This window comes from Saccharomyces mikatae, assembly GCF_947241705.1.
Source record: "Saccharomyces mikatae IFO 1815 strain IFO1815 genome assembly, chromosome: 4".
Classification (NCBI taxonomy): domain Eukaryota; kingdom Fungi; phylum Ascomycota; class Saccharomycetes; order Saccharomycetales; family Saccharomycetaceae; genus Saccharomyces; species Saccharomyces mikatae.
The window spans coordinates 418,606-431,889 of NC_079259.1; the positions used below are offsets into that span (position 1 = coordinate 418,606).

At 37.2% G+C, this 13,284-nt stretch overlaps 8 protein-coding genes and 1 non-coding gene across 9 annotated transcripts; 5 read left to right on the forward strand and 4 right to left on the reverse strand.

Moving 5' to 3' along the window:
• Nucleotides 1-1,042: 1,042 nt before the first annotated feature.
• ERP3 (Erp3p) lies at nt 1,043-1,720 on the reverse strand (the record flags this gene model as incomplete). Its single annotated transcript, XM_056226747.1, has 1 exon — nt 1,043-1,720. The coding sequence occupies one exon, from the start codon at nt 1,718-1,720 to the stop codon at nt 1,043-1,045; it is 678 nt and encodes a 225-aa protein (XP_056080992.1).
• A 744-nt stretch (nt 1,721-2,464) lies between these two features.
• CDC7 (serine/threonine protein kinase CDC7) lies at nt 2,465-3,988 on the forward strand (the record flags this gene model as incomplete). Its single annotated transcript, XM_056226749.1, has 1 exon — nt 2,465-3,988. The coding sequence occupies one exon, from the start codon at nt 2,465-2,467 to the stop codon at nt 3,986-3,988; it is 1,524 nt and encodes a 507-aa protein (XP_056080993.1).
• A 263-nt stretch (nt 3,989-4,251) lies between these two features.
• TSC13 (trans-2-enoyl-CoA reductase (NADPH) TSC13) lies at nt 4,252-5,184 on the reverse strand (the record flags this gene model as incomplete). The annotated part of the gene is made up of 1 exon (XM_056226750.1): nt 4,252-5,184. The coding sequence occupies one exon, from the start codon at nt 5,182-5,184 to the stop codon at nt 4,252-4,254; it is 933 nt and encodes a 310-aa protein (XP_056080994.1).
• Nucleotides 5,185-5,621: 437 nt separating this feature from the next.
• On the forward strand, nt 5,622-6,614 carry NOP1 (rRNA methyltransferase NOP1; the record flags this gene model as incomplete). The annotated part of the gene is made up of 1 exon (XM_056226751.1): nt 5,622-6,614. The coding sequence occupies one exon, from the start codon at nt 5,622-5,624 to the stop codon at nt 6,612-6,614; it is 993 nt and encodes a 330-aa protein (XP_056080995.1).
• Nucleotides 6,615-7,330: 716 nt separating this feature from the next.
• On the forward strand, nt 7,331-9,190 carry SLX5 (SUMO-targeted ubiquitin ligase complex subunit SLX5; the record flags this gene model as incomplete). Its single annotated transcript, XM_056226752.1, has 1 exon — nt 7,331-9,190. One exon carries the CDS (start codon nt 7,331-7,333, stop codon nt 9,188-9,190), a length of 1,860 nt encoding a protein of 619 aa, XP_056080996.1.
• A 169-nt stretch (nt 9,191-9,359) lies between these two features.
• Nucleotides 9,360-9,767, reverse strand: SMKI04G2180 (uncharacterized protein; the record flags this gene model as incomplete). The annotated part of the gene is made up of 2 exons (XM_056226753.1): nt 9,360-9,635; nt 9,723-9,767. The coding sequence occupies 2 exons, from the start codon at nt 9,765-9,767 to the stop codon at nt 9,360-9,362; spliced, it is 321 nt and encodes a 106-aa protein (XP_056080997.1).
• Nucleotides 9,768-10,567: 800 nt separating this feature from the next.
• GRX6 (glutathione-disulfide reductase GRX6) lies at nt 10,568-11,266 on the forward strand (the record flags this gene model as incomplete). Its single annotated transcript, XM_056226754.1, has 1 exon — nt 10,568-11,266. One exon carries the CDS (start codon nt 10,568-10,570, stop codon nt 11,264-11,266), a length of 699 nt encoding a protein of 232 aa, XP_056080998.1.
• Nucleotides 11,267-11,732: 466 nt separating this feature from the next.
• Nucleotides 11,733-12,230, forward strand: APC11 (anaphase promoting complex subunit 11; the record flags this gene model as incomplete). Its single annotated transcript, XM_056226755.1, has 1 exon — nt 11,733-12,230. One exon carries the CDS (start codon nt 11,733-11,735, stop codon nt 12,228-12,230), a length of 498 nt encoding a protein of 165 aa, XP_056080999.1.
• Nucleotides 12,231-12,524: 294 nt separating this feature from the next.
• Smki_4.trna4T lies at nt 12,525-12,597 on the reverse strand. Its single transcript has one exon. It is a non-coding gene; the product is annotated as a tRNA-Thr (tRNA).
• Nucleotides 12,598-13,284: the final 687 nt, after the last annotated feature.

Consider the following 13,284-nt stretch of genomic DNA (forward strand, 5'->3'; position numbering starts at 1 on the left):
ACGTAACCACTATCGGTAACGCATCATACCGGCGAATTAAGTAGTTCTATGCTGAACTGTCTGTGTGATGTCGTTTGCAACAACTTAAGATACAAAGCAACGTCGGGGTGATGTTTATCATTACTTTTACCACGTCAACACATGGATAACGCAATCTTTCCACGAACCACATACAGTTTTTTTTGCTTTGCATCATGGTTCTCTTACAAAGTTCAACATGGAGAAATAAGCTTGTTGGCAACTATGGATTTTTTAGTTTCGATTATCATATGTAACAGATTAAAATCTAAAATCTGCTATTTACTGTTAGTTCATTTTCCAAGTGCAAAAAGACAGAATATTAACGCTACGGTGCATTGTACGATAATATGAAGCATATCATAATTGCTCAATATAAAAGGAAGGACAACTATTTTCGGATATTTTCGAATAGTATTGTAGTAATTTTTTCGTGCATATTTCTCGTAACCTTGGAGTGCCATCCGGATAATACCATCAATATTATCTTTCGGTTCAACAAAGCATCGAGTGATAACAGATGGATTCTGCTCGGAAATCTTGGTAATACATCCATCAATGGTAGAGTAAGCACGTTTTCTCGAATCAAGAGTTTCCCGCTTCTGATCCTTCAAAGTTATATTACATTGCTGTGATTTTTAGACAGTATGGCTACCTTTTCCTTCACTAAAAAAATAATTATACATAACAAAAGGAGTAAACTATACAAATTTATATACTGATTGAAACTCTGATTGAATTCATGAAGGTTTGAAAGTGCGAGCCCCATAAGGAAGATAGTTATACTTACGACAATTATTTTAACAAATTCTCGAAGAAAAACAAAATGCTACGGTCTGAAATGAGTTCCTTCAAATTGTAACATGTCTAACAGAAGACAGTCCAGGTCTTTCATTGTATAAGATGTACATATATAAAGGGGCTATTTATGTGTAAACATGCCATCTACTTTTCTTTCCGCCACCTGATATGAACAGCGCACATTCTAGATAAATTAAAAATGCAGGAGCAATAACACAATCGTCTAAACATTATGCTTTCTTGATTCTCTGAAAATAAACTCTAATACGGCGATTTGAGCGCAGCTCATTCCGATGATTAATAAAATACCGTAGATGGAAAACATAACAATTCTATGCTCTGTTGAACAAACTGTATGGTGGTTTCTGGTGTTTCTGGTCTTATAGTACTGTATATTACGTTCCAAGACATGAAGCTGCCTTTCTATCGTGTCTATTGAATTTTCCAGACTCTCTTGCAAAGGATCGGTTTTAGAGTCTCTCAAATTCCTCTGTGCCTTTCTTGCCTTGCGTCTTTCATTTCGGACATCGTTTTGGCGCTGACAAGTGTAATTAATGTCAAAATCTACAATCTTGTCGTGTGCTTTGCCACCATAGAAGCAGATAGCGTATTCTCCTTTGTGTTGGCCTACGAAGGACCATTCACCTTGACGTTCACCAGACCTCTCAATTATTGGCTTGTTTTTGTCATCTGGAGCAAATATTTCGTAATTAACATCAAAGTCATTACCTTCCCCCTGTTGCACTGCAAAATAATATGAGACGGTACAGTCAATATCCGGAGTTAGCGTGTATAAGCACTCTTTTCGACCCTTTTTCAGCTCAAATGTTAACGGTGATGCCCCCACAAAAAATTGTGTCAAAAAGAACCAGCAAACCCAAAGCTCACTTAAACGGAACATTGTATGTCAGTTGTTCAACTATCTCGCAATGTCCCTCTCAAATATGATACTTATTTAGATGCCTGCCAAATTTTGCCAAGATGTTGTCGCTCCAACTTCTTTCACTGAGAAAGGGTTTATGAGGAACGCGTCCTCCAAGTAAGAGCGAAAAATTCAAGACGCGTTGTGTTGATATCTCATTTTAGTTGATGCAGTTGCAGTTACAGTTGTTGTTGTTGTTGCTGATATGTCCCTGTTGGCAATGAAAGGTAAGGCAACTTAGTGCATAAAAGTTATTCAATCCTACTGACGTCTTTGTACACTTTTTTTTTCTGCTCAACGAGTTCCTTAGACTTTTATATAGATGTATCTTCTCAAGCTTAGAGATAATGTGCGGCTCGAGTTCTGAAGATAAATAAATATCATAAACGGCACACTTGTGTAGAAAAGATTTTCTATGGCGAAATCGCTTTCTATTTAGCAGGATCAGTCTCTTAAAACCTACATAAGCCTTAATCATTTTATTCCCGACCAGCTCAAGAATTGCGTCTTCTTTGTTGTGTGGCGTCTTCTTGAACGGCATCAATTTAGTGAGTAGAAGAATACTTCACATTTCCGCCTAAAATCAATACTAGAACTACTAACAGAAAAAAAGCTCCTGTAAGTTAGCGGGAAAACACGAACTGCTCTAAATTTAAATAGACTGTTGCTGTTACTTACATTTATTAAGAAGGAAGCACTTTATCTTACAACGATCTCATCATAATGACAAGCAAGATAAAAAACATCGATGATATACCTACAGAGATCAAAGAAGAGATGATCCAACTTTATAGTGATCTACCCGGTTTAGAAAAGGAATACAAGCTCATAGACAAAATTGGTGAGGGCACTTTTTCATCAGTGTACAAAGCCAAAGATATCACTGGAAAAATAACAAAAAAATTCGCATCTCATTTCTGGAATTATGGTTCGAATTATGTTGCCTTGAAGAAAATATACGTGACTTCATCGCCACAAAGAATTTACAATGAACTCAATCTGCTATACATAATGACAGGCTCTTCAAGAGTTGCTCCTTTATGTGATGCAAAAAGAGTGCGAGATCAAGTCATTGCAGTTTTACCATATTATCCTCACGAAGAATTTAGAACTTTTTATAGAGATCTACCAATAAAAGGTATCAAAAAGTATATTTGGGAGCTACTAAGAGCATTAAAATTTGTCCACTCAAAGGGAATAATTCACAGAGATATTAAGCCGACAAATTTCTTATTTAATTTGGAATTGGGACGTGGTGTTCTTGTTGATTTTGGCTTGGCAGAAGCTCAAATGGATTATAAAAGTATGATATCTAGTCAGGGCGATTACGATAATTATGCAAATACAAATCATGATGGCGGATATTCGATGAGAAATCACGAACAATTTTGCCCATGCATCATGCGTAATCAATATTCAACAAACTCGCACAACCAAACACCTCCCATGGTCACTATACAAAATGGCAAAGTTGTTCACTTAAACAATGTAAACGGCGTGGATCTAACAAAAGGTTATCCTAAAAATGAAACCCGTAGAATCAAACGGGCCAATAGAGCAGGCACCCGTGGGTTTCGGGCACCCGAAGTACTAATGAAATGTGGAGCTCAAACAACAAAGATTGATATATGGTCTGTTGGTGTTATTCTTTTGAGTCTTTTGGGTAGAAGATTTCCGATGTTTCAAAGTTTAGACGATGCAGATTCCTTGTTGGAATTATGTACCATTTTTGGTTGGAAAGAACTAAGAAAATGTGCAGCTTTGCACGGATTAGGCTTTGAAGCTAGCGGGCTGATTTGGGATAAACAAAATGGATATCCAAATGGATTGAAGGAATTCGTTTATGATCTACTCAATAAAGAATGTACCATAGGTACCTTTCCTGAGTATAGTATCGCTTTTGAAACATTTGGTTTTCTCCAACAAGAATTACATGATAGGATGTCTATTGAGCCGCAGTTACCTGATTCCAAGACGAGCATGGACGCTATTGATGCCTATGAGTTGAAAAAGTATCAAGAAGAAATTTGGTCAGATCATTATTGGTGCTTCCAAGTTTTGGAACAATGCTTCGAAATGGATCCTCAAAAACGTAGTTCAGCGGAAGATTTACTGAAAAATCCATTCTTTAATGAATTGAACGAAAACACATATTTACTGGATGGCGAAAGTACTGATGAAGATGACGTCGTCAGTTCAAGTGAGGCAGATTTGCTCGATAAAGATGTCCTTCTAATATCTGAATAGCAAACTTGCAACCCGTTGCTGGGCTCGATGATAACGCCATTTCTTTACAAGAGGTTCTTGGTATTTATATATTTGCATAATGAAAAGTTTAAATAAAATGTCACAAAAAGTAAAACGGTTAGCATAAAATATATGTACTTAAACTATTATTGAATATGAAAAGCATATGTGTAAGCGATATCAAAATAATAGAGACACTAACGCTATACTGTGAAAACTAACATTAGTCTTTTCCTTTAATTGCGTTACGTTGCAATAAAGAATTAAAAAACAAATGGAATCAAGAATGCTCTTCTAGTATGATACTTTTTGTTCTTCTTTTGAGCCCATGCGTACATCTGGACAGTTGAAACGGTCAAAAATAAAACGGCAAACAAATTGAACTTGAAGACAAAGGTAAACCAAATCCAGGACCAAACTTCGAAGGAATAGTTAGGAGCGACAAAAAGTTTGAAAATACCTTGATTCAATGGGACGCGGATCTTAGCGTTACCGTGTTTCTTTTGATAGTCACCCCAGAGGCGCAATTTAATGTGACAGTAGAGATTCCATAGTTCTGAAACGACAAAGAGACCAATCAACGTACTTAAGTCATCCAATTTCAGATAAGAGTAATATTTAAATAACTTAGCATTTCCAAATGGGAAGCCGTAGCCAAAGTAGCCGAATGAAATGAGACCACTTAAAACCCAGTAATGGAAACAGTTTTTGAACAAATTGAAAATTGGCATGGTGGCTAAAGAAAATTGATGAATAAATAAAGTTTCAAATAATCTCTTACCATAATGCACTAGAATTAAAGAATATGCAACCCTGTTTAAAAATGGATTGTATTCAGAACTACCACTATGCCATCTATCGACGAATGTTGGAATTGTAGATAGGTAGTAAAAAAGAGAGTGAACCAAAATCGGACCCAAATACTCGCAAAAGAAGACTAATCTCCACGAAATTTGGGGGCCCAGATCCTTGATGAATAATTCCATTGAGTCATCAGCCTCTTCTTGAAAAAAGGATTCGGAAATAACTGGAACTTGTTTACTTTCCTTCTTATAGGTTAATCTAATCCTATACTTACTGATGTTTCTATTGTTTTCAGAGATTCGCTTTAGAACATCATCCAAAGTAAGCTTTTTGGACAGATCGATTTCAGTGTCCCTCAACCCTTTAGAGCGACTCTTGATAGTGACAGGCATAGTAGTAATGAATTCAAATATTATTCTTCTTCCAAGCACCTCAATTGGTCATTGGATAGCTAGCAAATTCTAATTCTTGACCTTACGTTCTCAAAAATTCACGCTCTCTCTTCCTATCCCTTTTAAAGATTCATTGACATTATACGTACAAAATGATATCATTAATTATATTTTTCATTTTTTTTTTCAATTTTTTTTTCTTTTTCTTGAAAAATTTTTCAAACTGGAAAGCTCATCTCTCTTGAATGTATAATACTTCCTTTCTCTAGCTTTTGAAAAGTTTTATATAGTTAAGAAGTTTTCCTAACGTCGATATAATACTGTTATATAAAGTAATACTTCGAGAAACTATAAGATTATCATCCACTCGATATATCTAGGCTACCCATTGCTTTCAACAACTTCGATTAAAAAAACTCAAATCAATTAATACAGTAATGTCATTTAGACCAGGTAGCAGAGGCGGTTCCCGTGGTGGTTCCAGAGGCGGCTTCGGTGGCAGAGGTGGCTCCCGTGGTGGTGCCCGTGGTGGTTCCAGAGGTGGCTTCGGTGGTAGAGGTGGTGCTCGTGGTGGTTCCAGAGGTGGCTTCGGTGGCAGAGGCGGTGCTCGTGGTGGTTCCAGAGGAGGCTTCGGTGGCAGAGGTGGTGCCCGTGGTGGTTCTCGTGGTGGTGCTGCTGGTGGTGCCAGAGGTGGTGCCAAGGTTGTTATTGAACCACATAGACATGCTGGTGTTTACATTGCCAGAGGTAAAGAAGATTTGCTAGTTACCAAAAATATGGCCCCAGGTGAATCTGTTTATGGTGAAAAGAGAATTTCTGTTGAAGAACCTTCAAAAGAAGATGGTGTTCCTCCTACCAAGGTTGAATACCGTGTTTGGAATCCTTTCAGATCTAAGTTGGCAGCCGGTATTATGGGAGGTTTAGATGAATTATTCATTGCCCCAGGTAAAAAAGTTCTATATTTAGGTGCTGCTTCAGGTACTTCTGTTTCTCACGTCTCAGATGTTGTTGGCCCAGAAGGTGTTGTGTATGCTGTTGAGTTTTCTCACAGACCGGGCAGAGAATTAATTTCTATGGCTAAGAAGAGACCTAATATTATTCCAATTATTGAAGATGCTAGACACCCACAAAAGTACAGAATGTTGATTGGTATGGTTGATTGTGTCTTCGCAGATGTTGCTCAACCTGACCAAGCTCGTATTATTGCATTGAACTCTCATATGTTCTTGAAAGATCAAGGTGGCGTTGTTATCTCTATCAAGGCTAACTGTATTGACTCTACTGTAGACGCAGAAACTGTTTTTGCCAGAGAAGTTCAAAAGTTACGTGAGGAACGTATTAAGCCATTGGAACAATTGACTTTGGAACCATACGAAAGAGACCATTGTATCGTCGTTGGTAGATATATGAGAAGTGGTTTGAAGAAATAGGTTGAGTAAAAGAAACTAGTCAGAAGTATCTGATAGTTCATTCGATTATTAACAGAATTATTGTTTCGTTTATATATATTTCCCCATTCAGATTCACTTCCTATTTGAAATTTTTTGTAACCCTCGACTTTGTAAAATAGATATTACTAAATTCTTTTAGAGAACGAAAGTATTGTACGTATTCGCCATGAAAAAGAAATGAATACATATGATGACTTTTGGTCATCGATTATTAAGAACAAGTAAATATAGTAATCGTAATACTATTCTCCGAGTTTTGGAGTCTGTAGTCATATTGTGGAGAAGTTGTTTGATCAGCAGAAAAAAAAAATAACTGTACGGCACATCACTTTCCCCAGTTTATCTTTGGCCTTGACTTAAGAACAATTTAATGAAATTTTATTCTTGAAGGTTCACTTAATCATCTGTTATTATTTCGCATGTGCCGCTTTCCACTATTTTATTTTCCATTCAGCATAGGTAACATCATTACATACGCAAGCTCGCAGTATTTACTATTTATCATGGATGAGAGGCAATATACGACCAAAAGGACGTCTCGTTCATAAGGAATAGTGTGTCGTCCCATTACTTGGTAATAATCAGGTTGGGAAACTTTCACTAGCAGCTTCAATCTAGGAGTAAATCCTTAGGAAAAGTTTAGTTTAGGAATTATTGTTTGGATCGCGGAGCACTCAAGAATCAAAAATAGTACAATGCATGGTGATACTAATGGACGAACAAAGAGTGATCATAGTCCATCGGCCAGTAGTCCAGATGAGGCAGTTATATTGATTGACAGTGATAAAGAAGAAGACGCTTCTATTCGCGAGGCTAATCTTCCTGTCCGGTTGTATCCAGACAGAAGGGTAGGGAGACGACGTGATGCTTTAAATAGGTTTGTCAGATCAGATTCAAGGAACAGAAATGCCCAAAGGATTCATACAACAACGACTTCTGAGTATTCCAATACTCAAGGTAATAACGATGATGTAACCATAATACGAGAAGTTGGACGCTTTTTTGGAGATGAAGGGCCTATTGATCCTTCTGCGCATTATGTGGATCTTGATGAAGAGCCAGGTTCTGAAACATTGGAGGCTCCAAGAACTATTCGAGTGGATAACGCAAACGGGTATTTAAATGACAGTCATGACGATAATGAGAACGATGATGGTTTGACAATAGTTGAAGAGAGAACGACACGTCCTAGAATAACCCTGAACCTGCCAGGCGGAGAAAGGCTTGAGGTAAATGCAACGACAACAGACATACCGATACGGAGGTCATTTGAATTTCAAGAAGATTTGGCAGCATCAAGAAGGCAATTATTGAGAAGAAGTGCCACAAGAGCTCGTAGTTTATTTGTGGACCGGTCTGATGAAAATGATGAAGATTGGACAGAACATACTCATAGCTTACCTGAAACTATTCAGAGGGCTCGTAGAGAAAGTCATATGCGAATGAATCGTAGGATTGCAGAAAGACAACTTATGGCACAACAACAGAGGATTTCTAGGGACGAAAATACGAGTACTTCTTTTAGGTTACAATCAATTAGGGAACGGATTCAATCTTATACACCAGATGTTCGTAGTGCTTTCCATCATGCTGAGTCACTACATGAATTCAGGTCTATTTTACAAAATGTTGCTCCAGTTACTTTGCAAGAATGTGAAGAGGAACTAATGGCACTATTTACTGAGTTCAGAAACCAACTGTTGCAGAATTGGGCAATAGAAAGGGTTAGAAATACTCAGGAAGAAGCTTTAAGACTTCACCGAGAAGCGTTAGAAAGACAAGGAAGAACAACCGGAAGAAATTTTCATCGTGGCGTATTCCGTGAATCAATTGCAAACTATCTTAACTTCAATGGAGATGATGGCTTTTTAAGTCGTTTGTGGAGTGGCTCAGTACTAAATGATGCTGACGAAGAGCGTCACACCCAAAACATCATTGATATGATCCAAGAGAGAGAAGAACGGGAACGGGACGTCGTCATGAAGAATTTAATGAACAAAACTAAGGCTCAACAGGAAGAATTTGAAGCTAGGGCAGCCAGCTTGCCAGAAGGTTATAGCGCGTCATTTGACACAACGCCAAAAATGAAACTAGATATTATGAAAAATGGCAAAGAGGAAACAATCATTGTGACAGACGATGATTTAGCCAAAACGCTAGATGATATCCCTGTTTGTTGTTTATGTGGTGCAGAACTGGGCGTAGGCATACCAGATGATTTTACTGGAATGAGTCAAAGGGACCGTGGCATTTCATTTGAAGGGTTAGTATCGAAATACAAATTCCACTGCCCCTACCAAACCCTAGCGCGACCCTCAGTGCTTGACAGGGATTTATCAAAGCGAACGTTTATTGCATCGTGTGGTCATGCATATTGCGGCAGATGTTTCGCCAGGATTGATAATGCCAAAAAGAAATCTAAGACACCTAAAAAGAAATTGGCTCAACTAAAAGGTTCAGCTCATCCAGATAATTATGGTCCTAAATTATGTCCCGCAGAGTCTTGTAAGAAGCTGATTCGTTCAAGAGGGAAGTTGAAAGAAGTATACTTTTAGAACGTGTGTAAGGGCATTTTCGAATTATTATCATTATATATTATCTACTTGCATGAACGTTTTACCACGCTCATTTACTTAAGGTTAGAAGATCAGGGGTACGACCGTGCTTTGTTTAATATAGTGGATCAATGTGAGAACTGTGTTACCAAAAAGATGTGTGCATAGTTTAGAACAGCATATCCAAGGTACAGCATAAACACAACCCTGCTAAACAGCCTGTTAAACAGTCCTGGTTTCCACTACTGGTTGGCTGTTGTTGAACATAAATGGGCTGTTGTGGATGCTGTTGGTAGTATTGAGGCTGTTGCTGTTGGTAGTATTGAGGCCCTTGTTGATAATATTGTTGTTGCTGAGGCGGATAATATTGTTGTTGGCTTTGCGCGGGAGCGTAACCCCTAGATCCTGTTTCATATCCTGGCGGTGGGGCGGTAGGACGAGAATACTGAAACGAACGTGATGCAGTGAGAATACAAGGGTTGGTTAGTAAGACGTGATCTGTTTAAAAGTAAAATTCTCAAAATAAACCTACGCTTTGTTTCGATGTGGAATTTCCGTAATAATCTTGAGCTGACATGGGTTGTGCGTTTGCTTAGTTTCTGAGCTCTTGTATACGTTTTTCCCCAGCACAATTTTCAGGTCATGTAAGTACTTTGTTTATATTTCGATACTTCACGATGTTATTAAAAACATCGTTTATTACGATATATTTGAAGCCACTTAACAAGAAGTATTGCGCCAGCTGTGGAAGCTTCCAGAACCCACCGTCGCTATTCAAGCTAGTTGCTACCTATACTAGACTGGGCTTAGGATTCTTCTCTAGAACTCTGCAGGACTTTATGTGTGATGCGCTACTTTAGCAGCTTATTGTTATTGTCAATTAAGGCCTAGAAGAATATATCTGTCTCTTCTGGGTGGTTGTGGCATAGTCTAGTTTTGCTTGGTTTGATTGAAGGAGTGAAACTAGTACGCCAGTAGGAATGTTCGAAGTAGTTTCAACTATCGGTTAGTTACTACTGTGTTCATATCGTAGCAACCTTGTCTCCTTCTTTGATCGAGAAGATATGTTCCAGAGGAACGTTTTTTAATTAGTGGTGCAATTGATTTAAGTTTAACGGTTAGTATTGGAGGCTCTATAAATTCAAAGTGTGCCTCAGGACTTTGGATCGCAGTTGCTGTTATTAATAGAAAAACGCGCATTAACGCGTTTCGGGGCACCTGGGGCGGAGCGGAACGTTTACGAGATTGCATATCATTCATTCATTACTTTAAGTATGATCTTTATTTCACTTCTCAATTAACACTCAAGCAGATTACGGTGAGATAAAAGACTCAGAAGTATAAGCTAGTTTGCTATTCGTTAGAAATTTCTCTACTATGGTACATTCTAATAAGAGAAATGCTAGAATTTTAAGCATTACGATGCTACTATTGTTGTTGGTCTTTTTTGTAGCTCAGAATGCAAACTTTTTGACGTTAGAGACGAAGGAGCGTGAATCTTCTGAACTTTTTGATTCTGAAATGAACAATTTAGCTGCAGAGTCAACGAGAAAATACGTTGCTGTGCCGACCTCTGCCACAAATAAGGGGAGCTCTGAAGTGGATGAAGAGATTAATGAAATAAAACAGAAGGTGGGACTCCAGCGGCCCATATTATCGGATGATGATAGTTTGTCAGCTATAAAAAGCGATAAACAGTCAGGAACAGGTAAATTGTTCAATGTCCAAAAAGAGTACTCGCTCATGCTAGACTTGTCACCAGTCATAATATTCAGTAAAAGTTCCTGCTCGTATAGTAAGGGTATGAAAGAACTGCTCGAAAATGAGTATCAATTTGTACCAAATTACTATATAATAGAGCTCGATAAACATGGGCACGGGGAAGAACTGCAAGAATACATCAAACTGAAGACCGGGAGAGGAACTGTTCCAAATCTTTTGGTTAACGGAATATCAAGAGGGGGTAATGAAGAAATTAGAAAACTGCACTCTCAAGGAAAACTTCTAGAATCATTACAGTCCTGGAGTGATGGAAAATTTTCCGTCGAGCAGCATGAAAAGCCTTCAAATAACTGAAATTGTTCAGAATTAAAAATAAAAACAAAATCGTACAAAATATAATAGATTCGGAAATTGATAGTCCTCTCAACTTTAAGGCATTCTTCCATTCTGTTAAAGCAAGCCATCATCAGGAACGTTATTATACCTATTACATCTTTTTAGAAGGATCATTCAAAAAATAATGAAAAAAACCTTATTGCCTTTATAAGCATGCATATATATATATATATAACTTTATGGTTTTATTATTTGCAATGTTTTCTGTCTCATGCTATGCATCTCATGTGGACAAGTTTGTTCTATGCACTTTTGTCTGTCTGCGTTTTGATATGAGGGGTGAATTTGGGATGTACGCGTCCAAAAATAATCCTTGTGTCCTTTCCTGTCTATAAGATAAAAAAAATGATGTATTCTTTTCATACAATATATGCTTTGGTAGGAAGAGCTTAACAAAGGAATCAAAGTATGGAAAAATAAAACTATGAAAGTCAAAATTAACGAAGTTCACAGTGTGTTTGCTTGGACGTGGCAAATACCTAGTATATCCGATGAAAAAGTAACTAACGATAAGCTAAATGACAATGATGAAAACGAAGATGTCTGTGGCATCTGTCGCGCCAGTTATAATGGTACTTGTCCAAGCTGTAAATTTCCAGGTGATCAGTGTCCTTTGGTGATTGGAGTATGTCATCATAACTTCCATGATCATTGTATATACCGATGGCTTGATACGCCGACTTCTAAAGGGCTGTGTCCGATGTGTAGGCAAAGGTTCCAGTTACAAAAGGGCCTAGCAATTAATGACGCTCATATTCAAAAATTCGTTGAGATAGTTTCAAGGAGAAGAGAAGAGATGATAGAAGAAGGTGTCGCTGAGGATTTTGTGGATTTTGATGAACCAATACGGCAAAATACGGATAATGCAATTGACAGGTCACAGGTCGATACAGTTCTAGACGAAGACTTCTTGTTACGATAAGAGAAGTTAAGTAACCACAACCAACTTTCCCTCTTTATGGTTCTCTTCTTGTCAAGACTATTACCACTTTGTGTATTTAGATGATAGTATAATGTTAATTTTTCTTTTCATATTACAGATTAAGGGATTTGATAATCTTTTTTTAATTGTTCTATAGGTATTCGACAAAATACTTATGCACCTTGTACAGTTGAAACTTGAGCCAAGCTCAATAGACAAAAAAAGAAATAAAGAGTAGTGCTAATTCGCCCAATGGTGATAACGGTTTTGTGTCAGTTGATGTTGATGCAAAAATGCTTCCAATCGGAGTTGAACCGATGATCTCCACATTACTAGTGTGGCGCCTTACCAACTTGGCCATAGAAGCTTATAACTTGTGATTTATTCGTGTAAAAAACTATGTTATATAAAAATTAAAAGAATTTCAGGATCTAAATTAAATACTGAGTATGTTGGAATAAGTGATTACTAATTGAGATAATAGTGGAGTTTGATGTAATTGTTGGGATTCCATTTTTTATAAGGCAATAATATTAGGTATGTAGATATACTAGAAGTTCTCCTCAGGGATTTATGTTGATAATTAGTAGTTTAGTAAGTTGTAATAATTAAGAATAGTCGTTCCTTCTTAATCTATATAAGAGAGGTATATAAAACACACGCTGATTGGTTATATTAAACCAAAAGGTTCAGACATAAATCAGAGTGTTAATGATAAGAATTTGATGATAACTCATCTTCTTATATAATAAGTTCTGATCAATTAATAGATCTTTATCTCATTACTGCAGTAAATTCTATTATTAGAATTTTTCTACTTCAATTTATACGAAGACGTATAGTTGCAATAACTTAATCCAATTTATACGAATAGGTGTATAGTAGTAATCACTTATTCCAACATGCCCCCTTAAAGATATATTATTGTACTCCAACAGATATCTGCTATGTGTTTGGTTCTTAAGTAATTTTAATTATCAATAGTCCGTTGAGGCCAAAATATCCTGTGGTGTTATCTGATTGTTCAATACTTTAATAAATCTATCAAAATCAG